The 27,592-nt window shown below is 43.9% G+C and overlaps 1 protein-coding gene across 2 annotated transcripts in view; it reads left to right on the forward strand.

Annotated features, from left to right (window-relative positions):
• LOC148511678 (uncharacterized) overlaps positions 1–27,592 on the forward strand; it is a 76,533-nt gene that overhangs the window by 38,894 nt on the left and 10,047 nt on the right. Inside the window, exons 9-14 of one of the 2 annotated variants that reach the window (XM_088482813.1) lie at positions 351–476; positions 3,076–3,189; positions 3,718–3,837; positions 7,875–8,028; positions 8,183–8,250; positions 16,887–17,082. In XM_088482813.1, coding sequence (XP_088338939.1) covers positions 351–476; positions 3,076–3,189; positions 3,718–3,837; positions 7,875–8,028; positions 8,183–8,250; positions 16,887–17,082 — 778 coding nt within the window. The remainder of the gene's footprint in view (positions 1–350; positions 477–3,075; positions 3,190–3,717; positions 3,838–7,874; positions 8,029–8,182; positions 8,251–16,886; positions 17,083–27,592) is intronic. The other variant, XM_088482815.1, reaches the window with a different exon arrangement.

Below are 27,592 nucleotides of genomic sequence, written 5' to 3' on the forward strand. Positions count from 1 at the left end.
AGCGTGATACTGCCACTGTTTGCTGTTTTTCTCTTCCCTTCAGTATTCCCCTACAGACTGGCAATACCCCACTGGCACAGTTCAGTACAGGGGACTTGCACTTTCTCCGGGCGCCATGGTTCTGACAGGAGGACATTGGTGTTTCTGTGCCAGCTTTAATCAGCCAGAAGAATCAAGATTTTATTTGCTCCTTCTCTTACAGATAAATACAAAAGCATAAAATATGTTTTGCAAGAAGTAAACACGAGTGTGTTATAGAAGAAACATAGGGTGAAGGGAAACACAAACAAAAGAAAATGTTAAAGTAGAATAATGTCTTGCAAGTAACAATAATTTTTACCTTGCATTAGAGTCGGGCAGAAGAAGAGAACGCATACCAGATCCGTGTGAGTAAGGAGAATGGTCTGGATAAGGAACTCTGGCTTACTGACAGACACGAATTAGACTTTAAATCAATCTATGACAAAATATGCACGGTAAGCTCATGGCTCTTTATATGTGTAGTTTACCACTCATTAGTAAATTTAGGATTTTCATGGGGATTTCTCTTTTTTCCTAGAACTTAAAGCCATACTACATTCTTCATACTGTATGTGCGTACACCGATCAGCCATAACATTAAAACCACCTGCCTAATATTGTTTACGTCCTCAGCTCTGATCAGTCAAGACATGGACTTGACAAGACCTCTGAAGGTGTCCTGTGGTATCTGTAACCAAGACATTAGTCCTCTAAATTTCAAGGTGGAACCTCCATGGCTTGGACTGTAAATTGCAAGTTAGTCCTGTAAATTACAGGGTGGGGCTCCCATGGCTTGGACTTGTTTTTCCAGCACATCCCACAGATGCTTCATCGGATTGACATTTGAGAAATTTGGAGGTCAAGTCAACAGCGTATACTCTGTCATGTTCCTCAAAGCATTCCTGAACAATTTTTGCAGTGGGCATTATCCTGCTAAAAGAGGCCACTGCCATCAGGGTATACCTGTTGCCATGAAGGGGTGTACTTGGTTTGCTACAATGTTAGGTGATACGTGTCAAAGTAAAACCCACATGCAGTTTCCCAGTGGAACATTGCTCAGAGCATCATACTGCCTCCTCCGGCTTGCCTTCTTCCCATAATGCATCCCCAGGTAAACAGCACACACACACACCTGGCCATCCACATGATATAAAAAAAAAAAATGTGATTCATCAGACCATGCCACCTGCTGAGATTGCTCCGAAGTCCAGTTCTGATGCTCACTAACCCATTGTAGATGCTGGACAGGGATCAGCATGTGCACTGTGACCGGTCTGCAGGATAGGATAGGACCAGATGGGCTAGCCTTCGTTCCCTATGTGCTCCTTGCCAGCCTTGGACACCCATGACCTTGACTCCAGTTCACTTGTTGTCTTTCCTTGGACCACTTTTGGTAGGTACTAACCACTGTATACTGGGAACACCCCACAAGACCTGCCGTTTTGGAGATGCACTGATGCAGTCGTCTAGTGATCACAAATAGGATCTTAGCAACTTTGACAAGAACCAAACACTTGCCTATTTTTCCTGCTTCCAACACATCAACTCCAAGAACAGAGTGTTCACTTGCTGCATAATATATCCCGACCCTTGACAGATGCCATTGTAACAAGATAATCAATGTTATTCATTTCATCTGTCAGTGGTTTTAATGTTATGGCTGATGGCTGTATAATACAGATCGTAAACACTCACTTGTGAAGAATTTTAGTGGAAGTACCTCCACCATCACCTTACAATAATTTGACCTTATGGTGGCCAAACAGGTTGCTTCTGTCTATAGGTGTAGACAGGGCAGTGAGAACAGAAATCACCATTCCAGGGGATGCAGAGAAGCTCATACCTAAATAGGACTGACCATTGATTATCGATGGGTAGTCCCCATCTATGGTGTAGATCTGATGGCAGTTGAATTTTGTTTAATGCTATCCCTTGGTGCAGGGAGGAATGGATTTTAGTTCTGCTCCCTGAAGCAGCCAGCTAGCATCGTCCCACCCCTTTTCCTGGTTGGTCAACTATGTTCCGCCGCCACACAGAGTTGGAGCCACTGTTGGTTTCCTGCCATCGATGTAAACTACCAACGGCACCATCGATGGTAAACCGTCAATGGTAGACCCGTCGATGGACCTCAAGATTTTTCTCACTCAACCCCTGACTCTCCAGTCTACATCCACTTAGTACAGGAGCTGGCACAGTGAGAGGAGTAAGGACAGGAGAGTAACTAGAGAGAAAGGGTTGGTGGCGGAAGGAGTGGGGGATTACAGAGAATGGGGTGGGATGAAGTGTGAATAACTGGGAGGGTTGTACAGAGCCCCTCATCTCTCTTCCTGAAGATGGATGTTGGGGTCTATTTATGAAGCTTTGGAGAGAGACAAAGTGGAGAAAGATAAGTACCAACCAATCAGCTCCTAACTGTCATTTTTCAAACACAGCCTGTAAATGACAGGAGCTGATTGGTTGGTACTTATCTTTCTCCACGTTATCTCTCTCCAAGGCTTAGTAAATAGACCCCCAGATTTGATAACCCGGGTGTGTTGCTGTAAGGCGGTGTGGAGTGGCGGGCAGACAATATGCTATATATATATAATATTATCTAGCAAAACATGTCACTGCAGCCTAATAATCACAGATACGTACAAAGCGCAATCAGTCCTCACTTTGTCAGGTCCTACACCAACATTCAAGCAACATTCTCTGTTTGAAGATATCTACAGAGCTTAGTTTAGCTACATACATCATTAGGATACTCCCCGTAGACGACAAACAGAATAAAATAGACATATTTACATAATCCTGCTAAATCTGTTAGTCATTTTTATGGGTACATAAAGAGTACGAATTCAAGGAACAAATATGCAATATCATAGATTGGCAACAGTGTCACAAATAAGCACAGAGTCCTCTTGGGAGTGCTTGCTATCAGATTACGTTATTCTCCCTAGCCTGTCTGTCCTAAATTAACCCCTTTGGCTTAAACTGGTTAGAGTACTGAAATCAAATTACATCTATATAAGAAGTTGAAAGTCTCTGAAACGTTTTTTTTTTTCATTTTAGAAATATGAGGATTTCAATGTATTTAAAAAAATAAAGACTACAGAAGAACCAGAAACTGGGCTCGACACCCATTTCTTCCAAAATATTGACACAACACCAAAAGAATTTATAGAGGTGAGTAATGTCAACTGTAATAGAGAAAAAAAAACCATGGCACGAGGATTGCTCAAGACGGGGCTAAGACCAGAAAAAGTGATACTTTATCATACAATCTACAATTTCACCAGGGGTGGGGTGGTAATACAGCGCATTAAATGGTCCCATAAAACGTTAGAGTTAGTAATGCTTGGAGACCCAAACAACAAATATCTAGTGTCTATAATTGGTTGTGGTAAATCCCGCTCGCATGGCTATAGGGGTGTTTTATTGACATTTTACTATACAGCAAATAATTAGGGTTTCTGTAAATGTATTATATGTTTTTAATATTTTTTTTCAGATATATTGTTATTGGATACCATAGATAAAGTGTATTTGTTTGTTAATTAAGTCCAGAGTTTCAGGTTTCTTTTTTTTTTGGTGGGGGGGATTAATCCTATTTCTTAGACTTTTTTTTTTTCTTGTGCTGCCAAATTGCATTATGCCACTGTTTCCTGGCACACTGGCTCTCATGCCTATTGTGACTGTGACTTTCTTCCTTAGACACTGCTGGACCTCATCAAAACTCACCTGGAGCCAGAGGCTGCTTTATTCTTGTCACCTCTAAAGTATGATGATGAGGAGGAGAGGGAACTCTTTTATAGAAATAGTTCAGAAAATGATGTAAGTGACTGGGATTTGGAATGATTGTATCATTGTGTCACAGCAACACTTTACCAGCTGAATGGTAGATTTATCCATGATTCACTTTTTGTTTTGGTGGGACCATGATATCCCTATAAAATTTTATCACCTTTTTTTGAAAATTAAATTTTTATTGAAACATCGTAGAACAATACAGATTAAATTTCTTCAAACAATATTCAAAAATAATGATAGCAGAAATACAGATAATGGGCCTGATTCAGAGCCGCTCGCTCGCGCTGTGCGTTCGCAAGCGGCCTGATGATCTGTGTATGCACATGCGCACACTTCGGTCTACGCGTGCGCAAACTACACACTGCGATCGCTCACCCAGCAAAGGCAGCCCAGGGTAATGAGTGACAGGAAAGGCCGTTTGTGGGTGGTAACAGGGGCAGGACACTAATAACGGTGGGTTGGTGATGCGAACGCAGGTGTGCCTGAGTGTTTCAACGCCGTTTTAGAGGCGTGTATAATTAACAGGCAGCGTCATAGTACACAGCACTTGCCTGTTTTACACTGATTTCCTCGCAATGCTTGCGGTAGGGTAAAGCTACCGCAAGCACTGCGTTCACATCCGATGGTGCTCGATGTACCAATGTTTAAATACACTTCCTGGAGATGACGTGTTGCTGGTGGGCGGCTCTGCCCGTGCGATTGTCGTACGCATACACAGAGTGGCCGCTCGCTAAGACATGGTGGGCGTGCTTATGCCTTGGTGAGCGATCGCTTCCCGTTGCGTCACTTTGACAAATTTGCATACGCATCTAGTGAGCGTACATAGATAGCGAACGGGTCTGAATCAGGCCCAATGTCCTTCCTGGCCCCTTTACATTGTGAGGGGTTCCTCCATTTCCTTTCTACAGGCTGGAGGAACCACTTAGGAACTAGGCACTCCACAAGGAAGGATCCAATGTTCAAAGCTTTGTGTAGCTCAACACATTGTCAGACTTGGTTTCACTCCTATAATGCTGCTACTTTATTTATCCATTCATAGCAACAGGACTTTCAAATTTAATTTGCCATCAAATAATTATTTTTGAAAATGTTGCAAAATGTTTCCTATACAATCACTTTAAAAGAGAAGATACAAAAATTGGGCTTACCTTATACAAAAAAATAGACTTTAGAAACTAAAAAGAAATGTGACATCATTGGAAAGCTACAGTATAGTGTACCTCAAATATTGCATATTTCTATTTATACGGTAAAATAAAATTGAGCCACAATTGAGATCAGAGTAGATGTACAGCACAGACGGTGTAATGGTTAGAATTACTGCCTCACAGCACGGCCCTAAATGTGTGGAGTTTGTATATTCTCCCTGTGCTTGCGTGGGTTTCCTCCAGGTGCTCTGGTCTCCTCCCACACTTCAAAAAGTTAATAGCAATAATTAACCCTGGTGTGTATGTGTGTACATGTGGTAGGGAATATAGATTGTAAGCTCCACTGGGGCAGGGACTGATGTGAATGGGCAAATATTCTCTGTGATGTGCTGCAGAATGTGTGCGCGCTATATACATAACTGGTAATAAATAAATGAACAGCAAATAATGGGTTTAATGTCAAGGCTAAGAATAAGACTAATGGCCTAATGTAATAGGGGGATGGGTATGGGAGCTGGCGCTTGGGATCCCGACGGTCAGAATGCCAATGTCTGCATCCTGACAGGGTTAGGATACCGACACCTGACGGTCAGTATCCTAACTCTCTCTCTCTCTCCCAACCAGTGGCGTAAGTTCATCCCAGACGCCCGGAGGCAAGTTATAATTATGTGTTGCATGGAGGATAGATGTATGTGGACACAGCTGTATGCATTAGTCACAGATAAGATAGTGACCTGTATTGTGCTTTAGCATGGGGCTCAGAGTCCTCCTGATGGAGGAGAAACCCACCTTATGTGGTGGCTTTGAGAGCTGAGTTTAAGTCAAGATACTGCAAGACTGCCACTGTGGTGGGACTACAAATCACAAAATGCCTAGTCTACTGCCAAGTGCATCACAAGCCGGGAAGTTACTCCCTATACTCAGTGGCTGGTGCCCCAGGCCACTGTCTCTCATGCCCTCTTACCCATAGCTCAGTTCGATGCATCCTTGTTGACATCCAGCTCCTGGAAGAAGATCTGCATCCGCGCTTATCCTCGGACCAGCCACTCAGGACTCTGCTGCACGGGTCCGCGGCTAGGGCTGCCGCCACGGAGGAGAAAAATAGGAAGTTGGTGAGGGGATGCGCTGGGACTGCTGCACAGGTCCATGCTGCTGCCAGGGAGGAATGAAACAGAGCGTTGTGGGTGAGGGGGGTGCGGGACGTGTCACACTGACATAAGAAGCTGCTGAGGAGCAGCAACATCAAGTAGGGACAGGCTATAGATAGATGGAGGCGGTAGCTGAAGGTCTGACATGGAGCTCTTCACTAACGTATGAGTGGCTTCTCAGGGGGATGCAATCGGGAAACCGGCTGACATGATCCCGACAGCCAGATTCCCGACTGCTTTATCCCGGCGTGCGTTAAATGACAGGCGTCTATATCTAGACGCCTGTCATTTTCCCGACGCCGGGAGACAGGCGCCCGGCATCCCGATCGAAGGGATGCCGGGCGCCGCGAGCGGACAGCCGCGGGGGGGGGGAGGGGAGGGTTTAGCGCACTCGGGGGGGACTTAGGGTTAGGCACCCCCCCGGAAGGTAAGGGTTAGTCTAGGGGGAGGGATGGTTAGGGTTTGGCACCCCCGGGGGGGACTTAGGGTTAGGCACCCCCCACGGGGGACTTAGGTTTGGGCAGCGGGGAAGGGGGGGGTTAGGGTTAGGCACTTACAGGGGGGAATAGGGTTAGGCACTTGGGGAGGAGGTTAGGGTTAGGCACCCCTAAGGAGGGTTAGGGTTAGGGGGGTTAGGTTAGTTATTACTTACCTGAGGACGATCGGGATTTCCAGGGCTGCCGCTGCTGGGATCTGTTCATCTGTCGAGCTGCCGCTGCCGGGAATCGGCCGGCCGGCGGTATTTCATACCGATTCCCTTCTCAGGTGCTAGGAAGAGGTGCCATGTATTGGGCGGCCGTGATGGTACACTACCGGTACATAATAGTTACATCCCTAAGTGGGGTGACTTATTGTGGGCAATGGAGGAGTAGGCTCTTCAGTGCTGGAGCATGGCGGCAGGTGTCTCCATTTTCTCCCACAGTTCTGCCCCTGCTCCTAACCCTCCTCCCTGGTGCCTAAACATAACCCTCCCCCTAGTGCCTAACCCTAACTCCTATCGCTAACCCACCCACTAACCCCGCTACTTACTTTTGGGATTCGGAATGTCAGGGCCGTGATTCTGACAGGTGTCGGGATTTTGCATTCTGACTGCCGGAATCCCAGGATATTGATCGCATCCCGTTAAAGGCTGTGAGATACAGGCAGGGACTTGACTCCAGTGCCTGGTGGTTTTGCCTTCTACTTATAATTTATCTAGCACCTGCTAGAATCTGATTGGTTGCTATGGGTAACATCTACACATCTATAAAACAGCACTTCACTAAATATAACCCATATTCTTATTCTAAGGATTATTACATAAGGCCATACGTTTTAGAATAAGCAGCAGAATTAGTTTAAGGATTGTTAGATTTACTAATATTATTATTTCATATATTTGTTATTTTTTTATTTAAAATGCAAACTAGGAGGCTTCAAAACTACCTTTGCGTAATTTTAGAGCCTATTTGGCTTCTTTAAAATGGGGCTACAGAAAATTGTCAATATATTAAAAGGTGTTCCTAAGTGGGTTCATCAGTGAACAAACAAGAAACAAAATGAGTAAGACTAGAGCTGCTGATAAGTTGTTATACACAACACAGTAATACAGTAGTGTAGGTGTGAACTGGTTGGGCTATCGTAGAGTCTATTGGCCAGCATACATTTGGTTCACCCACACTGGCATGGGCTCTTATTGTTCACGTGCCATATAGTTACTGCTTTGCCTATAAAATAAATGACTGTTTCTAAAACAACTCATTTCTATCTGCCTTTCATTAAAAAGATCTCACAAGAGGAGCAGTTGACTATGAAGTCCGAAGCAGAAGATGAACCCATTGCAGATGATCGTGACACAGGAAGCGATTCCGATTTATGCTATGTAAGAGATGGCTTCAGGGATGGTATATCACGAAAGGCTGAGAAAAAAGACAAAAAATGTATGTAGTTTCATAGTTATTTGATTTAAATATATCAAAACAAAAAAAAATATACAAATCATGTAAATTAGGATTCAGCGCCATCAGTGATTTGCTGCTAATAAACAGAATGAAAAACAATGAGCTAACTTTCTTCCTGACCATCATATTACAGTCCGAGATAAAAAGGCTACTGGCAGTGGCCTGAAAGTCAGATGCAGCACTATTGCTGATAGACACCAGGTATGTTAAATGCACTTTTCAAATATGATTATATAAAACTAGTTTTACTTTTTCTTTTTTGTTTTTACATTTTTTTAAACCCTCTCTGCTTAATCCTGATATTTGCAGTTTCTAATCTCATATTTAAAGGGGTAGATGTACTAAGCTTTATAGAGAGATAAAGTGGAGACCTTTCAGTATTCCATCCAGCCATCTGCTCAGGTGCTCGCTCTTCCTATCGATATAACTGTTGATATCAGTCGGTTTGCGATAGCTTTTGGTATGTATATGGTTCTCTTCAATAAAGATACTCCATTCCAGAAGATTACATTCAGTCTTACTAATATTTAAGAGAAAATGTAGATTTAGTGAGTTGGTATTGATATTAGAGGAGAAGGTTCTGAACCAGGACACCAAGTTCACCCCCCAATACATACTACTCCATATATTCTCCTCTTCCCACTTAGCGAGAAATAAATTGGCGTAGCTTGGGGTGAACTTGGTGTCCATAGCAGTCCCGATATGCTGTTGAAAATAATCCCCATTGAAAAAGAAATGGTTATGAGTGAGTATAAAATGCTTTTCTTGAGAAATGAAATGTTTGAATAATCTCCATTTTACGTGCGAATGACAAGTCTGATATAAGGGAAGTATCTCTATTTTATTATTCCCCCCCTGTCTTTCCACTCCCACCCACAAGAGGAGCCAAGAGACAGATACTAAAATGTTTCTGCCATTTATCATTCTAGGGGACCTAGTATTTGTACCCTAGGCTGCCTCTTAGGTTGCGCTAGGGTGATTTGCATCCAGCACTTTATATCGGAATGGGATTGAAATGCCGGCGGCTGTTTAGCCACCGGTTCAAAACCCGACAGCGTCAGCCCTACAGGAGGAGGAAATCCTGACAGAGGCGGGTAAGTCACCTAACCCTCCCCCCTAACCCTAACCCTCCCTTAGGGGTGCCTAACCCTAAACTCCCAGGTGGTGCCTAACCCTAAGTCCCCCCCCCCGCGGGTGCCTAAACCTAACCCCCCCTCCCCCGCACCCTAAACCTAACCCTCCCGGGGGGTGCCTAACCCTAACCTCCCCCCAGCGACGTCTAACCTTAACCCCCCCTTCCCCTAGCCTAACTGTTACCCTCCCTGGGGGTGCCTAAGCCCAAGTCCCCCCAGGGTTGCCTAAACCTAACTCCCCCCCTTTGCAGCTAAGTGCTAGGGATGGCCGGACTCATCTCCTGCATCTGCACTCCGGCGTTGGGATGAAGATAGACGTCGGTATTTCGACGCCTGTATTCTGTCCCCTGACAGTCTCCTGGTGTCGCAATATAGACCGGCGGCATTTAGTCTGCCAGGTTATTAACTACATCCACTTTTATATCGATTGTTTGTAAAGTTTTTCTTTGTGATTTTGAAATATAAACGTACATTTTATAAATGATTTGTCGGTGCATACAGCATTATGGCTCCTATATACTATAATCCACATTTCAAATGCAGATTGTAGTGCGGTATTTTGTGATAGTTTCACGTTATCACAAGAATTTATCGACATGCTAAAGAATGCGAGAAGCTCTGTCCCTGCGAATCATCATCGCACAATTCTCATTGTATTTTTCGCAAAAAATACAGTGATAGTGCCTCCGTGCATGTGCCAACGCCGGCTAGTGCTATACTTCCCCCTCTGTGATTGCCCCACTCCTTCCCTAAGTTGACATTTACCTTAGTGATCGGTGAGCTCTCTCCCCCAGTCAGTTGGTCACGGGGATCCTGGTCTGGGACTCCGGTCAGCTGTGCTCAGGGTGTTTAAAGTGGTCCTGGAGAGGTGGTGTAACTCCTCTCCCCTGCCTCCTACTCCCTGACCCCCCCCCCCATTCCCATGCTAGACCAGAACTGTGAAAACTGTAATTTAGGCACACACACACTGTTGTATATAGGAATCTTTAAAGTAAATGGCCGGGGGCCTGGGTGCTGCCTATGCCCTCTGAAGCTTTGGGGCTATGACAGTGTGAAATACATTTTAGATGCTTTTTTAGCACTCCTGCCTTCAGCTGAGACTACAATGTTCGGTCACTTAAAATTGAAAATATTCATCAGTGTAACTCTTAGTTTTTTTTATGGGGTCCTCACAATCACGTCTATGTCACTTGGGTGCCCCATGTTTTTTTTACAACCCCTATGTATCGCCTTCACTTGAGTATTTTTTTTACCTATATGCTGCTTTCTTTACAATGAGGGACCCCTAAAGAAATTTACTCTCCCTAGGCAGACTGTGTCTTGAGCCAGTATTCCATATCCATATAGGAGATCACTTGTTTGGGTAAGAAATAATGTTTCATATTTAATATTTCATTTCTTACAAGAGGTTCAACCAAATAATAAAAAGTAAAATACGTTTTGTGGTATGGCAAAATGTGAACTTTTCTGATCATCCTATAGAGACAACATCCTCCTAAGTCTCTCCAGCGTCATCCCTCTGCTACTCTACAGTGCAACCCCCCCTGCTACTCATCAGCACCATCCCCCTTGTGTCTCACCAGCTTCATCCCCCTTGCGTCTAACCAGCTTCATCCCACCTATATACTGTAATCCCCCTGCATGTCTACAGTGCAACCCCCTGCTACTCATCAGCTCCACCCCCCCTGCATCTCACCAGCTTCATCCCCCTTGTGTCTCTCCAACGCCATCCCCCCACCTGCTCTACAGCACTATCTTCTGGTGTTTCACAAGCATCAGCCCCTCTGCATCTCACCAGCACCATTCCCATGTCTTCACTCCAACATCATCCCTCTGTGTCTCTCCAGCTTACCACCTTGTGTTCTTCCTGAAGCTTCTTGCCCCTGCGTCCCCCACCATCAGCTCCCTGCCCCTGTGTCCCCCACCAGCAGCTCCCAGCCCCTGTGTCTCCTCTCCCACAAGCAGCTTATCCCCCCCAGTGGTCCTCTAGCAAAAGCTCACCTTCGTGCCTGCCCTGGCCCCTGCTCCTCTTCACAGCTCCTCAGTGCACTATGCAGCTGCACTGACGGCATGACATCACATACACCGTGCCGAAAAAGGAGCTGCCAGGAATCAGACCCACAACGTGAGTGACAGGAGGGGCATTCCATGGGTAGAGGAGGAACATGGAACCGGAAACCGAAGAGGGGGAGGCTGCTGCCACCAGACATAGTGGCTTGCTGTCTGTGGGACTTCTGTGCATAGACGTGATGGAGGCGGAACTAGCTCCGCCTACCATTTGAGGTGCAGGAGCCTCAGCAACCAGCTGACTGGAGGAGAGAGCTCACTGATCACCAATCAGTGGACCCCCAGCTGCAGGTAAATGTTTGTTTGTTTTTGTAACTATTCTTTTTTTTTTTTTTAACAAATTTATTTAGAATTTTGCAAAATTTAAAATAGTACACCAATATGTGCATGGGCAAGAAAAATATTTGAAATATACAAAAACAAAAATACAGAATAGTATGGTATCATAGCATCACATATAGCAATAAACTAATCTGAAATAAAATATAGAAAAATATAAATCTGCTATATATCAAAGCACATATTCAAAATAGACTGTACATAACAATACAAAATACAAGAAAAAGAAAAAAAACAAATGGGAATCAGAAGACCACAAAGAAGAGAGAAGGAAAAAATGGAGGGAGAAGAAGAGGAAAAGGAAGAAGAAGAGGAAGAATGTGTTGGGGGGGGGGGGGATAGGATGAGTAGGAAGGAGGCCAAATCCGGGTCTATATTGTAAATTGGGAAAACTTAAATAAAAATCGCCATAGCAAAATGGAAAGAAAATAAACAAATAAATAATATAAATAAATTGTAATTGTTATAGTAGGAGGTTCGAAAAGCCTGAGGGCAGGGTCCCATGTGTCATTGTGCTGTTATATAGGAAAACCAATCACACCAAACCATGAGGAACTTATGAGAGGTATTGTGGAGATAAGCTAATATTTTCTTCATGGCGGCCATGTGCCAAATTTTATTTATAAGTTGTTGGTGAGAGGGACGGTCAGTATCTTTCCAAGGTCTTGCAATTAGACATCGAGCTGCATTTTTAATATGTGAAGAGAGCTTATCAGCATGTTTGTTAAGGCCATCAAGTGGACAGCCAAGGATTAAAGACCAGGGAGACTTAATCAGTGGTATTTTAAAATTTTTCGAAGGAGACTGGTAACCCCATCCCAGAATTGGGCTATTTTAGGGCATGACCACCATATGTGTAAGTACCTATCTCGCCACACCCTCTCCAACATTGATCAGAGGCTAAATTATACATTGTGTGCAAACTGGCAGGTACCATCTATAGTATACCTTGTAGGCATATTCCTTAATTAAGGAAGAAATAGAGGACTTGGATACCCTATCGCGCACCGCAGACCATGTGTCCTCAGCAGGTGAATTCCCCAGATCTTTTTCCCACTGAATTTCATGACTTGGCGTATCTGGTATATTAACATAAAGCAAAAGGTTATAAATAACAGATATCATACCTTTCATTAGAGGATTGCGGAGACACAAAGACTCATATGATGTTAAAGATCTATCAATTGAATTAAGGGGGAGGGAGTTAATAAAATGTTGAACTTGAATATAGGCAAAAGTGTTGATAGAAGATATGTCGAGTTTATTCTGCAAGGAACCCAGAGAGGCACATCCACCCAAATCGAAGATATCAGATACTATCCTAACCCCACCTTTAATCCATGAAGAAAAGCGGGTGAGGTTGAAACCCAGGGAAAATGCTGGATTAAACCATATAGGAGTAATGGGGGATGGATAGGAAGTAATGTTGTAGTGAGATTTACAGTGATCCCAAACGGAGCTTGTAAAAGACAACCGGATGTGAGCGAGCAGACTGAGGCCTGTCAGGTGTAGCCAATCCTACAATAGAGGACATAAAGGGGATATCGCATCAATTAGCTTCAATTTCCACCCACTTAGATATCTGGGAGGAAGCAAACCAAGCTATTGCCTGACTTAAATGGGTAGCGTAATAATAAAGGTTAACATCAGGAAACCTGTTGCCCCCATTGGTAGTGGGACGAAAACTGATACGGGGAGGCTTGGATTTCCAAACAAATTGGACAGACCACCTATGTAATTGCAATAAAGTTGATTTAGGGACAGCAACAGGGAGAGTCTGGAAGAAGTAAAGTAGTCTAGACATAAGGTTCATCTTAACTACCACTATCCTACCCAACCAGGAAATTATTAGAGCTCGACATCAGAGGAGATCCAGTTTAATTGTTTTAAGCATAGGGGGAGAAGTTTGCAGAGTATAGGGTGTCATATCTGCTTGTTATATAGACTCCTAGATAACTTAATTTTAGAGTAGCGCCAGGCAAAGTTATAATTGTGACGCAGGAGATCCAAGGCCATGGGTGATATATTGAGTGTGAGAGACTCTGTTTTAGAAAAGTTGATCTTGTAGCCCGAAAGTGAACCGTATTCAGCCAAGACCAAAAGAGTTTTGGAAGAGGCTTATGGGGGAGAGGTTAGGGTTAGGAGCACGTCATTGGCAAAAAGGGACACTTTGTATTGTGCCTTTCCGAGTGAGCTACCTCTAATATCTGAGTCTAGGCGGATTTGAGCTGCAAGGGGTTCAATAACCAAAGCAAAGATCAGGGGTGACAAAGGGCACCCCTGTCTAGTGCCATTGGTTATAAGAAAAGGGGACGAGAGAAGACCATTCACAGAGACCCTAGCTGAAACGGTAGAGTATAGGGCCTGATGCCGTGGAGAAAATTACCACCTAAGCCAAAGACCCTCAATGTTTGGAGCATGAAGGGCCAGCAGATCCGGTCAAAACCCTTCTCAGCGTCTAGGGAAAGCACCATGGCTGGAGTTTCAGTAGAATTGGTGGAGTGAATGAGACTAATAACTTGCCTGGTGTTGTCCCTGGCCTGTCTCCCTGGTATAAAGCCAACTTGATCTTTATGGACCAAGCTGAGCAATACTGAGTTCAGGTGGTTGGCAAGTATCTTCGCATAAATCTTTACATCGGTGTTCAACAGCGAGCTAGGTCTGTAATGAGCTCAATTGGAGTGGTCTTTTCCCTCTTTGGGAACTTTTTGAGAACTATTCTTTTTCTTGCAGTGATCAGCTTGTGGACCACAAAGCTGATCACAAGGGGCCAGCTCCCGGCTCTGCTCTGCCTTTCAGAGTGGAGCAGGAGGCCGGGAACTGGGGGGAACCCTGCTTAAAGCCATCTCTAGATGGCCTTGTTATAACATGGGCTCTGACCCGGTATTTTGCCCCTTAGTAAAAGCAGATCACATTTTCCATTAAAAGCAGATCACATTTTCCATTAAAAGTATTTCAGTGAAACTAAAATAATGTGAAAAGGGAGTGAAAACACCCTTTTTCACATTATTTTAGTAAAGAAAAGAATGATAAATAGAGCTGCATGTGAGCAGTCAGCTACCTCTGATTAGCAATAGAATAAAATGCCTACTCCTTTTGCCTGTACCAACAAGATATATCTCTTGATCACATACAGTATCAAACCCTTTATACCTGCTCTCCAGATCCAGTCCCCTGCCCTCCTCATCTCTCATGTTTCTGCACACTATACAAACCTAATAAAGCTATTAAAAGTGCCCTACAGAATGCTTGGTCTGTTTGCAACAAACTAACCTACATCCATTGCCTCTTCCTCTCTAACAACCTCAACCTTCTGGTAATAACAAAAACATGACACACAGAATCATACACTGCCTCACCTGCAGCCTTTTCACAAGGTGGTCTTTACTTTATCCATACGCCCATGTCTGGTAGCAGACGTGGGGATCCTCCTTTCCCCACACTGGACAGTCAATTCAAAATTCTTCCAACTGTTCCAACACTGAGTTCACATTTTTTTGGGTAGCTACTATTTAGAATTTTAACCCTTTCTCTCTCTGTTGCGGTGATCTATCATCACACTGGATCACCCCAAAAATTCCTTGGAACAATTCTCTGCCTGGTTATCTCACTTCCTATCTCCTGGCATTTCCACTATCATCTTAGGTCATTTCAAAATTCCAATTGATTATCCACATTTTTCTGCTACTTACAAATTCCTCTCTCTAACTTCCCCAGTGGGCTACTTCCAGTGGACAGAACTACTTATTGTGATGGCCACTGTCTTGGCTTTGTATTCCTGACTTTGGGGTCTATTCATGAAGCAACGAAGTGTCCTGCTTAGCTGAAAACAGGGCACTTATCTACTTCATTCTATTCGTAGAGCTTATTACTTCTCCAGGGCACCCGCTCCTGTATGTATCGCATCACCATACATTTGTATGGTGAGTGCGATTCATAAAGGAATTGAAAGCTCAGCTTTCCGTTCCTCTGCTAGCATTGCTTTCGCCATCTCAGGATGGTGTATACAGTGCTGTTAGTGGAGAAGAGCAGCGAAGACAGCTGTCTTCCTGCCTTCTCCCTGTTCTCTTCACCCCATTCTGAGCCAGCAGCCAATCAGAGGAGCCCAGGGTACATGCATATCCTGGTTCACCTTATGCTGACTGCTGGCTGCCCTTGCACCCCCCCCTCCGTTCCTTCCCCTGCCGCCGCAGTAAAGTGACCTCCATCCAGGCTGCGGCCATTGCCACCGCGACCCCCCTCGTTCCTTCCCCTACCGCCACCACAATGACCTGGTGCATGCACGGAATAAAATAAATCTCTGAAGATGCAGAAAAGAAGAAGAGAAGACCGGATCGTAGAACCTAGATATTCCACTTCGCTTTGGTAAACAGGTAAGTGTACATGAATTGCTACTTATCAAAACTAAAGATCGCATTGAAGTGATAAGATCTATAGTGATAAGTAACAATTATATAATGCATCTCTTCATGAATAGACCCGTGTGTTACCTCTCTGACCAGCACCTGGTCACTCGCAACATCTCCTCCATCACTTTAAACTTTCTGGCTTGTAAAAAATAGAAGGCTCCTTATACCTAAAGAAATATCAGTTTTATTAATTCTGAACAGTCCTCCATCTCTCTGCAGCAACTCCTCTTCCTGCTTTCTACATTCTCATGTTCTAGTGTAGCCACAGCGTAATCGCATTCTACCAAAAGCCCTTGATTAAGTGATTCCAGCTGCTGACCACAATCTCAGCCATGGCACACCAAATAATTTAACTTCAAAACGCTGCCACAAAGTAGAACATCACTGGCGTCTTACGCTCCCTGGACACTGCCAAAAATATACTTTGAATCTTTTATCTCAGCTGAGGCTTCTAACCCCAAAAACACTTCTTTAATACATTTTAAATATCTCTTTAATACATTTTAATGCATTTTAAATCGCATTCCTCCCATACCAGCTCCTCTGTCTACCGCCACTAAACGTCACGTGTTACATGTCTAGTTTCTTATAGATTCCAAGGGGGTGATTCCATTCTCAGCAATGTGTTGCTGTGATATTTGACTGTGCACATTACGGTAGAATACAGAAGCCAGAATTATATGGGGAGCAAGGGTAAATTAGCAATGCTGTTCCAGCAGGCATTTCGTTTAGAATTTATCTGGTAATACCCAATCTTGTACTGTTGTATTTATTCCCAGTTGTAAAGTTCTGTGAAATATGCTGGTACTATATAAATAAATGTTAATAAATAATGCATATCACTAAAAATATTTGCATGAATGCTGATCACTGGCTTTTGTGTCTATAGGCATTTGCAAGTGAATATGCAGAGTCCAATATAGAATCTTCCCACACCAAGCCTCAGAAAGGTTCAGATGTCACAGGCTACAACTTTGAACAAATACAAAATCATGGTGACAGAAAACCAATAGAGGAAGAAAGAGAGAATCTACAAGACAATCTCCTTCGTGCGATTTATCATTTAGCTGATGAGCTATTTGCAGGTACAAATCACTGAATTATATGATATCTGAGCCAAATTCATAGTATATTTATATAAAAGAACTAATAGTAGCATGGCCACATAGTAGATCGAGAACCTCTTTTCATCAAACTTAATATTTGACATGTACCACACCCCTAACCCCTCCCCCTGACACTCCCTGTTGTACACCCCTTTTGATAGTGTTTGATATCAATTTGATATCAAATTAATAGTAACTTTATATCATTTTTATATACATTTTATATGTGATCGATCCCCCCTCAGGCATAGGAGATTGCTCGCAGCTGCTAAGCAGCAGCCACAGCAATCTCCCACTGCATCTCAGCACACGCTGTGTGCTGGGAGATAGTGAGGAGGGAGGGGGGGCGGCGCTGGATCCGGGCCCCCGCCGGGCCCCTCTGGAAGCCCGGGCCCGGGTAAATTGTACCCGCTCCCCCCCCTCTCGGTGCCCCTGGATGTGGCGCTATTTCATAGCGCAAAATACTTACAGATATTATAGCTGAATATGAAATCCTGAAAAACATCCATGTAACACATACCATAGAATGATTGATTGTACCCCGTGTGAAGTGAATACCTCTAATGCTTTGAGAATTTACAAGAAGACATACGGCGATTTACATTAAAACAAATAAAACCCCACCGCGATTAGCCGTGTATGAACAAGTACTTATATCCAAATATAAGGATATATTTCAGAAAGGCTATGAACAGAATTATTTTGAGGAAATGTATGTAACTTATGGAGTGAACACTAAAGGAATTAAGCTGCTTTATACGTTGATGGATCTGTACGGAGAAGCTATAACAGGCAGTTTTACCCCGAAGAGCTTCAAAGCATACCATATTGTATTTCTATAAGAGCTACTTCCCATTCACCATTTAAGTGGATTGCCTTTGCAAGTTTTGTTGTGTAGTTAGAAATCTTATTTTGCGACAATGTGTCTGCTGATGCATTACTGGGCAAGGTTATGTAGAACGCTTTGTCATCCATCGCTTGCCTTGTTTAGAGAGTGATGCACGTTATATATATTTCATCTATGATGCAGCGACCGTCTTATTTTTTAAAACCTTTTCCACTTTGTAAATTCTATTAAAGTTTTTAGTTATGCTTTGAAGTTCTTCAGGGTAAAAACTTCCTGTTATAGCTTCTCCTTACAGATCGGTCAACATATAGCCATGGCCAAAAGCTTTGAGAATGACACAAATTTTGGTTTTCACAAAGTTTGCTGCTTCAGTGCCTTTTTGTCAGATGTTACTATGGTATACTGAAGTAAAATGACAAGCATTTCATAAGTTTTCAAAGGCTTTTATTGACAAATACATTAAGTTTATGCAAAGAGTCAATATTTGCAGTGTTGACCCTTCATTTTCAAGACCTCTGCAATTTGCCCTGGCATGCTGTCAATCTACTTGTGGGCCACATACTGAGTGACGGCCGCCCATTCTTGCCTAATCAGTGTTTGGAGTTTGTCAGAATTTATGGGTTTTTGTTTGTCCACCCGCCTCTTGAGGATTGACCAAAAAGTTCTCAATGTCTCATTGGCATTAAGGTCTGGGTAGTTTCATGGCCATGGACCCAAAATGTTGATGTTTTGTTCCCCGAGCCTTATGGCAAGGTGCTCCATCATGCTGAAAAAGGTCTTGTTCGTCACCAAACTGTTCTTGGATGGTTGGGAGAAGTTGCTCTTGGAGGATGTTTTGGTACCATTCTTTATTCATGGCTGTGTTCTGAGGCAAAATTGTGAGTGAGCCCACTCCCTTGGCTGAGAAGCAACCCCACACATGAATGGTCTCAGGATGCTTTACTGATGGCATGACACAGGACTGATGGTAGCGCTCACCTTTTCTTCTCCGGACAAGCGTTTTTCCAGATGCACCAAACAATCTGAAAGGGGATTCAGCAGAGAAAATAACTTTACCCCAGTCCTCAGCAGTCCAATCCCTGTACCTTTTGCAGAATATCAGACTGTCCTTGTTGTTTTTCCTGGAGAGAAGTGGCTTCTTTGCTGTCCTTCTTGACAGATGCACCAGGCCATCCTCCAAAAGTATTTGTCCTGTGTCATTTAGTGTTCACTCCGTGTATTACAAATATTTCCTCAGAATAAATCTGTTCATAGCCCTTTCTGAAATATATCCTTATATTTGAAGATGCGTACATGTTCACCGACGGCTAATCGTGATGGGGTTTTATTGGTTTTAAAGTAATCGCCGTACGTCGTCTTGATAATTCTCAAAGCAATAGAGGGATTCATTTCACACGGCGTACACTTAATTGTTCTATGGTATGTGTTGTTATAGCTGAATAAGAAGTCCTCTAAAACATCTATATATGTAAGTATTCTGCACTGTGAAATAGTGCCACATCCATGTTTTTAAAGTCCTATTGAAGCTTTCTATAACAGCTGCTTTCACATCACTATTGGTTGTGAAATGTTGTGTAAGATGTTTTTCTAAAGATGGCCATACATCTAAAGATTATCTGTCCAACCAGCCAACTAGTTGATTGGTTGGAATGAAAATCTGGTAACATATGGGAGTAAATGATGATCAGCAGTTTGCTCCTAAATGCCAGAAAACAGATGAAAATGGTCGTTCAGACAAGCTTGTTAAATGTTTTATCTAAACAATTTGTTCAAACAACAGTTTTTTTCCATTTTCTGGCTTTTGCTAGCAAATTGCTGATTATCATTTGCTTTCATACATTACCAGATTTTCATTCCAACCAATCAACTAGTTAGCTCGTTGGACAGATAATATTTAGATGTGTGGCCAGCTTAACAGTTTTTTTAGGATTTTGTTTAGAATCTCTTTACCGCGATCAGTTTGCAGCTTCTTTGGTATGCAACACTGGTGGAATATTTTTTTAGCGACTGTTGTAGCGTTCTTAGACATTAGGCCATTACAGCCCACTCTCTCTTACTGAATATATCGATAATGGTTAATATATATTTAAAACCAGCATTGTATTTCACAAGATCTATGAGAGAGAATAAGTCGCATTGCTATTGCTCATTTATATCTGATACGCAAATCATATTACTTTTTATAGTTTTTCCTAGCTGGTTTATGTTTTACCTAGCTGGTTCAACGCCGCTATAACTGCCAGGATTTAATACCGTGTAATACACCTTTTTCATCCGCATTTTCCAGTTAGCCGCGCAGTATAACATGCTGGGAACTTTGTTTAAAGGCACAACAGACTGCTACAAATAAGGTTTCTGTTTTTTACTTTTCTATCTATATACAGCATCACTTGAATAAATTACTGACTGTTCATATGGTCTTTTCAATGCTCTAAGGGTTAACAATATTCATTATACACAGGGTTTTTCAATGCCTGGTTTTAATCACATCTTATTTCAATGAATACAAATTTTATATAAAATATAAAGATGATATCACATTAATATCAACTTCATATAAAACTTATATAAAGGTGTTATAAAGTTAATATTAATTTGATATCAAATTTATATCAAACACTATCAAAAGGGGCGTACAACAGGGAGTGTCAGGGGGAGGGGATAGGGGTGTGGTTGGGGACGTGGTACCTGTCAAATTAAGTTTCATGAAAGTGGTTCTCTATCTACTCCACATGCACAAAGTCATCTCAGGCATGTAATAATACAAAAGTTACGTCAGATAAGGGTTTGGTCTGGGGTTAGTGACCCTGACATTATTGATGGGTTAACTGTTTAAATTGTATAAGATAGCATTTAGAAATATTTTACAGAAATAAATGGATAACAATTAGTCATGTATTTGATTTTTTTAAGGGATGGTCTTACATGTCAAATCTGAACAGTTCCTACATGAAAGTACACTGTAAGCTGGATACAATGCAGTTACTATCCGTTATTAGGATTTTGCACAAATATTTCATACAGTTCCATATGATACATTGGTAGATATAATAAACACAATGGGACTGGGGGAGAAATACGTACAGATGTGTCCTCATGCACTATTGCCGTAGTTGCGCCAAACTTCCCTTCTTGGCGCGCCAGGTCCTGTGCGACCCAGCTTGCACCGAGCATCTTTTTTGCATATCTTTCACTCAAATATGCGTCTGAGTCACAATGTGATGCAACAAAAACACTTAGCAAGACTGCACTGATTAATTTGCAATGCAACACTTGTACATCTGTGTGCAAATGTGTCTGAATCTGTATACAAAGTGCTACAATGCAGCGGCCATGGCTTTTTCTCACGCCAAGTTCCGCTTCATGTGAACAAATGTAAAACTTCCTGTGCAGTTAAATTTGCAGCAAGGCATCTCTGGTACAGATTGAGTGGTGGTACGCTGCGTCTGCGATGCGAATATAGCATAAATTTTAAGAAAGAGTTGCTACACCCCTTGGCCCGGGCGGCTAAGTGTATGAGGACACCTATGTACGTGGAGATAGATTTGGCTTAGGGATAGAAAGCAAAGAGTTGTTTTAGGTTGACTATATTGATCTTGCATTAAAATTATTGGCTGAGTTGCCTTGAGGATCAATACTGGAACTTTTTTTTTTAAACGATCTTATAAAAGGTATAGAAGATACAATGTTTGCCTGCAAAAATGAATAGTTTATCTTCTGCCTCCAGTAGGGGGCACAGGGAAAACGCTGGGTATAGTAGCCTAAAGAGGAGTCTAGGCACGAAACGGAAAATACTCACAAGCCCAGGCGGGGAGCCAGCCACCGGCAGCCAGCTTAGAGTTTGGTGCCGGCAGGAGCTGGGCACCATTTTTAGGGGGGGGCTGCTTTAGGTGGTCCCTGGACAACCTACTTTTTCAGGCCCAGTCTCAGACGGTCCTCAGGGAACACATCTATCTGACTGTGGAGCTTCTCCATTCACATGGGTGGATATTCAATTGGCGGAAATACACGTTAACGCCTTCTCAGGAGATGCTCCACTTAGGAGCACTGTTGGACTCCAGATCTCAACAAGTCTTTCTCCCAGCAGACAAGATATTGGACGTGTAAGCCAGGATCCGCACTTTTCTGAGCCATCCTCGGGTGTCCATACACTCCTGCATCCTGCAATCCTGGGGTCTCTTGTCTCCATATTCGACATGGTAGAGCATTCGCGGCCTCTTTAACTGGTTATTCTAAGAAGGTGGAACAAGTCTCATCCGAACCTCAAATCACAGATGCTGATTCTTTCCAGAGAGGTTTATTTCTCCCTTCTGTGGTGGCTCCAGTGCTCACATCTGGACATGGGTTGCCCCTTTTGGATCCAGGACCCTTTTGGAGGGCAGTTGGGGTTGGCAAACTTTCCAAGGTCGTTGGATGCTTCAGGAGAGCCAGCTGTCCGTCAGTGTTTTGGAACGCCGAGTAGTGTACAAGGCTCTTTACCAGGTGCAGTCTCTGCTTTAGGAACGTCTAGTAAAAGTTCAGTCGGACAACACGACTGCGGTCGCTTACATAAATTACCATGGCTGCAGTCACAGTGCCATGAAGGAAGTCGGCTGCCTTCTCCGTTGGGTGGAGCGTCATCTTCCAGCTCTGTCAGCGGTCGAGGGGGGGAGGGTTATAGATTTGCCAATCTATGTAGATGCGAGGCATACTGGATAATTGCATTGAGAACCTTAATTCCGCAGGGTTTGAATGACTCGATTGAGCTTAATAGTTTAAATTACTAATGACCCTTTGGCAGGCCCGGATTTCCCACAAGGCAACCTAGGCGCTCGCCTAGGGCCCTGTGAGTCCCAAGGGGCCTGTGGATGGGCCCCTTTTGACTCGCAGGGCCCTAGATGGGCCCCTTTTCCTCAAGAAATCTGTCCGGTCAAAATGCTCCCAGAGGAGCAATGTGCGAGTACCGTGTGACATCATGATGTCACGAGGACCCGCTTATACTCCCAGAGTCCCGCTGCGGCGCCGCTGTCTGCACTGTCAGAGAGTGACTGTGCATAAGAGGGGGGAGGAGGATCACCGGGTCCTCCGACGAGCTCCATCCAACTCCAGCCCACCCCCAGCACAGCAGCCTCTGCTACTGACCTCCAGGCTTGCAGCTTTCCACCTTCTAATCCTTAGCAATCTTCAGGCTTATGTATTGTATTTAATGGATAATGAGGAGTAAAACCTTAGGGTGTTAGGTTTAGTTTGGGTTATGGTATTAGGGATAAGGTTTTAGGGTTGGTGTATCAATTTGGGTTAGGGTATTAGGGTCAGATCAGGTGTTTGAGTTGGGATAATAGGGATGGTGTAGGGTTTAGAGGTTAGGGTATTGGGGTTAGAGGTTATGGTTAGGCTCAGGTTTGAGCTTAGGGTTGAGTTAGGGTCAGCATGAGGGTAGGCATGCTTTGCATGAATCAGGAATGCAAATAAAGTGCTATGGATTGTTTGAGGGAGAGGGGCCCCAAACTGATATCTTGCCTAGGGCCCCATGAGGTCTAAATCCGGCTCTGCCCTTTGGGTATGAATAAATGCTATTATTACATAATTTTTTTATTTATTTTTTTGATCGATTGCTCTCCATATCTATTACATTTTGGGAAAATTTTATATGAGCAAGTATGTTTATATTATTCTAAATATTTATTACAAGTAGTAAAAATAATTTGTGAAAATTTAATTATAAACCTGATGGGGTTCAAACACAGGTTGGGTTGTGTGCCAGACGGGAGCAGTACCACTGATCTATCTTACCTCTAGAGAGTTTATTATTAAACACTCCTGGATGATGTCAGATTTACTTATATTTATATAGATCTTTTTTGTGAATTTAAAACATATTTATATATGTGAATTTTTTAAGTTTTATGGTGTCATTATTTTATAAAATTTTTGTTTAAACCAACGCTATGGAAGAAGATTTGAAGAAGATTTGATGTGAAAGTAATTGCTGAGTCTAATTGGACTTTGAAAGTTATTGGTCAATTTCAGTATGTAATCACCTCTTTGGAGATGGGTGATTATTCCCTCTGACAAAACCGACGCTACAGCTGGCGGAGAAACGCGTAAGTGCTGTACTGTGGCAGGAGAGTTGCTGTGGGAACCACTGCTTATACGGGGAGATACACTGCATGCAGAAAAGAGCCGCAGGTGATAGCCGGCAGCTGAGAACCTTACATTGCCTACCCGAGTTCACCCTCTGTTTGACCGAGGTAACGGCGATTGTTGGAACCGGGAGGTCTAGAATTGACATTTAATAGATTCCTGCAAGTTGCTAGTGGTAAGCAGCTTTAAAAGAATCAGGACCTCATTCAGAGCCGCTCACAAAATGCGAGCGCTCGCTCTGAATGATCCGGGCTCCTGGCCGCTCGCTAGGCTGTGGGTTACCACCCACGGCCTTAACGAGTGACTTGGATGATGGTCGCGATGGTCAAGATCATCGCGACCATCGGGGCTTGCGACGAGACCCTTGAGGTAGTGTCTCGTCTGCCGCAAGCCCCAGAGAGCTTTCGGCTCTAATAGAGCCGGAAGCTCTCCCACTGACATCACTGGTGATAGTGGGGCCGCCTACAAACGGCAAGCGTTCGCTTGGGAACGCCTCCGTTTGTGAAACCACCCACCCGCCACGCCTACAAAACGTGACGAGCTGTCGATCAACATCGACAGCCGTCCCTTTTGTAGTGAGCCCCGGAGCGAGAGAATTTCTCTCTCGCTCCGGGGCTTGCGCACGCGCAGTGCGGCTGGTGCGGGTGCGCACAGCCAAACATCAACCCACTTGCGAGCGGGTCTGAATGAGGTCCTCAGTGTGCACATTTTAAAAGACTGCTTTTTATTATTATTATGTGACAGCGGTGGATAACAAATAACAGTTGTTTACACCTATTTGGATGACATCCTGAATAAATCAGACCTTGTTACTAATTAACCCTCTAAACAGGACCACAAGAAAATATCCTTTTTTTTTTTCGGTGCATGAGCTCCTCCAAAATTGCCTTTTTCCTGACAGTTATTCAACAGGAGGGTCAGAAGATATGCATTATGTATCAGATATCTAGATTTTTATTCCACAGATTGTATTGTATTCCTATGTGTGGTCACCTACTGCAGAAGGATAAGAGTCCCGAAACAATGAGATGCTATATATGTACATGTGGTTATTAAGCTATATATGGATGCATGTGTATTTCTTTTGGTAGCCTGTCCTTATCAGTTGTATTGTATATTTTACTTTATTTTCTGATTTTTATATATTTATTGTGATGTTTTGATGTAAATTCTTATATAGGTCTTTTTAGAACCATTTAGTATCAATTTATTAACATGATTTAGTGTTTTCCTCTTTCAATAGATGCACCATTGCGTATCATTCTGCGGACGGATCTTCTGTCACAGGGTCCGAGCTTCCATCCGGATCTGACCTGGCCCGCTTTGATGGGGTGGCTCTTGAGACATCCTTCTTGACAGTGAAGGGGTTCTCCTGAAGGTTCATTCGGACCATGCTGAATGCTAGGAAGCCTTCTTCAGCTAGGATCTATCACTGGGTTTGGCGTACCTATTTTGCTTGGTGTGCGACTAGGGGTTTGAACCCTAGGTCTTTTCGTCTCTCCCATGTGCTTTCCTGCAGACAGGTCTGGATTTGAGCCTCCGGCTCCCTTCTTTTGAAGATCAGGGTTTCCGCTTTATTAGTTCTTTTCCAAAGACAGATAATGCTGTTGCCTGATTTGCGGACCTTCTTCCATGGAGTTCTCCACATTCAACCACCATTTGTTTCACCTGTCGCTCCCTGGGACCTGTCCCTGGTTCTCTGGGCTCTCCAGTCGGCTCCCTTTGAGCTGTTATAGCCAGTTTAGCTACGTTGGCTCACGTGGAAGACAGTTTTTCTTCTTGCCATCGCATCGGCCCAGAGGGTGTCGGATTTGATTGCCCTCTCGTGTTGCTCCCCGTTCCTGATATTCCTTTCGGATAGAGCTGTGCTGCGGACTCGCCTGGGTTATCTTCCGAAAGTGGTGTTGCGCTTCCACATCAACCAGGAAATTGTGGTTCTGTTTTTCCCGGTTTTGGATTCTTCACAGCTGGAATCCTCTTTTGGATGTGGTTCGGGCTCTCTGGCTCTACATGAACAGGGCCAGAGATATTCGCAAATCGGATTCTCTGTTTGTCCTGTATGATGTTCACAAGAGTGGCTTCTAAACAAACCTTGGCCCGCTGGCTCCGTCTCACGATCTGTCAGGCTTACACCTTGGCAAATCTTCCTGCCCCTGACCGGGGGGACTACCCATTCCCCCCGGTCAGTGGGGACTTCTTGGGCAGCGCACTGTGGGGCTTCTGCAGAACAGCTCTGTAAGGCTGCCACATGGTCATCTGTTCAGACATTTCTTCGATTTTATGCCTTTGACACTTTTGCATCTTCGGGCGCCGCCCTTGGGTGTTCTGTTCTCACTGCAGCTCAGGAGCGTCCTCTCCCATAGAGTGACAGCTTTGGGATGTCCCGTGTTCTCCCTGTGCCCCCTAGTGGAGGAAGTAGAAAAGGAGACTTATGTTGCTTACCTCTTAAGTCTCTTTCTTCAACTCCATAGGGGGCACAGGGCGACTACCTTGATGCACCTCACTGCCGGGATAAGTTTCCTTGGTATCCTACACTGCTATTCTCTCCACTGTCTGTATGGTTCTAAGTGCGTGCCGGACCTTTTTCTCCTTCTCCTCTGCCTTGCTCTTTGTCGTGGGCTTGCAAATGGTGGCTAGTGGCGGGGTATAGAGGAGAGGGAGTCTGGGCATGTGGGTATTTTCATTTCACCGTTTGGTGCCCAGACCCTTCTCTCCAGGCTATACCCAGCACTCTCCCTGTCCCCCCTATGGAGTCGAAGAAACAGGTAAGCAACATAAATCCCCTTATTTATCGTTTCATAGAGAAAACAACATACAAAAATATGTAGGCCAATGCAGTGGCAAATAGGGCACAAGAGGCCGATTGCAATAGTGATTATGCATGCAGTCTCACTGCGAAGGTATGCTAATCCTCTGTGATCGCTATGCCGTCAGAGCACAACATAAGGACGCCCACCTTACCTTACACACATCCGTAATACTTTGCAAGTCTGCTAAACCATTGGTAACATAGAGTACTATGGCAGCCTCACACACACTTGCACAAGGTATGACTTGCTCAGGGATTGCTAACTTCATCGTACGCAGTGAAAGCCCAAGCTGCGTATGGCATTGCAATGGCTAATTTATGTTTCACCTGTGGCTCCCTGGGACCTGTCTCTGGTTCTCCGAGCTCTCCAGTCGGCTCCCTTTGAGCTGTTACAGACAGTTTAGCTACGTTGGCTTACGTGGAAGACAGTTTTTCTTCTTGCCATCGCATCGGCCCAGAGGGTGTCAGATTTGATCGCCCTCTCGTGTCGCTCTCCGTTCCTGATATTCCTTTCGGATAGAGCTGTGCTGCGGACTCGCCTGGGTTATCTTCCCAAAGTGGTATTGCGCTTCCACATCAACCAGGAAATTGTGGGTCCGTCTTTCCCGGTTTTAGATTCTTCACATGCGGAATCCTCTTTGGATGTGATTCGGGCTCTCTGGCTCTACATTAACAGGACCAGAGAAATTCGCAAATCAGATTCTCTGTTT

Source organism: Taudactylus pleione, unplaced genomic scaffold (genome assembly GCF_031769625.1).
Source record: "Taudactylus pleione unplaced genomic scaffold, aTauple2 ptg000296l, whole genome shotgun sequence".
Classification (NCBI taxonomy): Eukaryota; Metazoa; Chordata; class Amphibia; order Anura; family Myobatrachidae; genus Taudactylus; species Taudactylus pleione.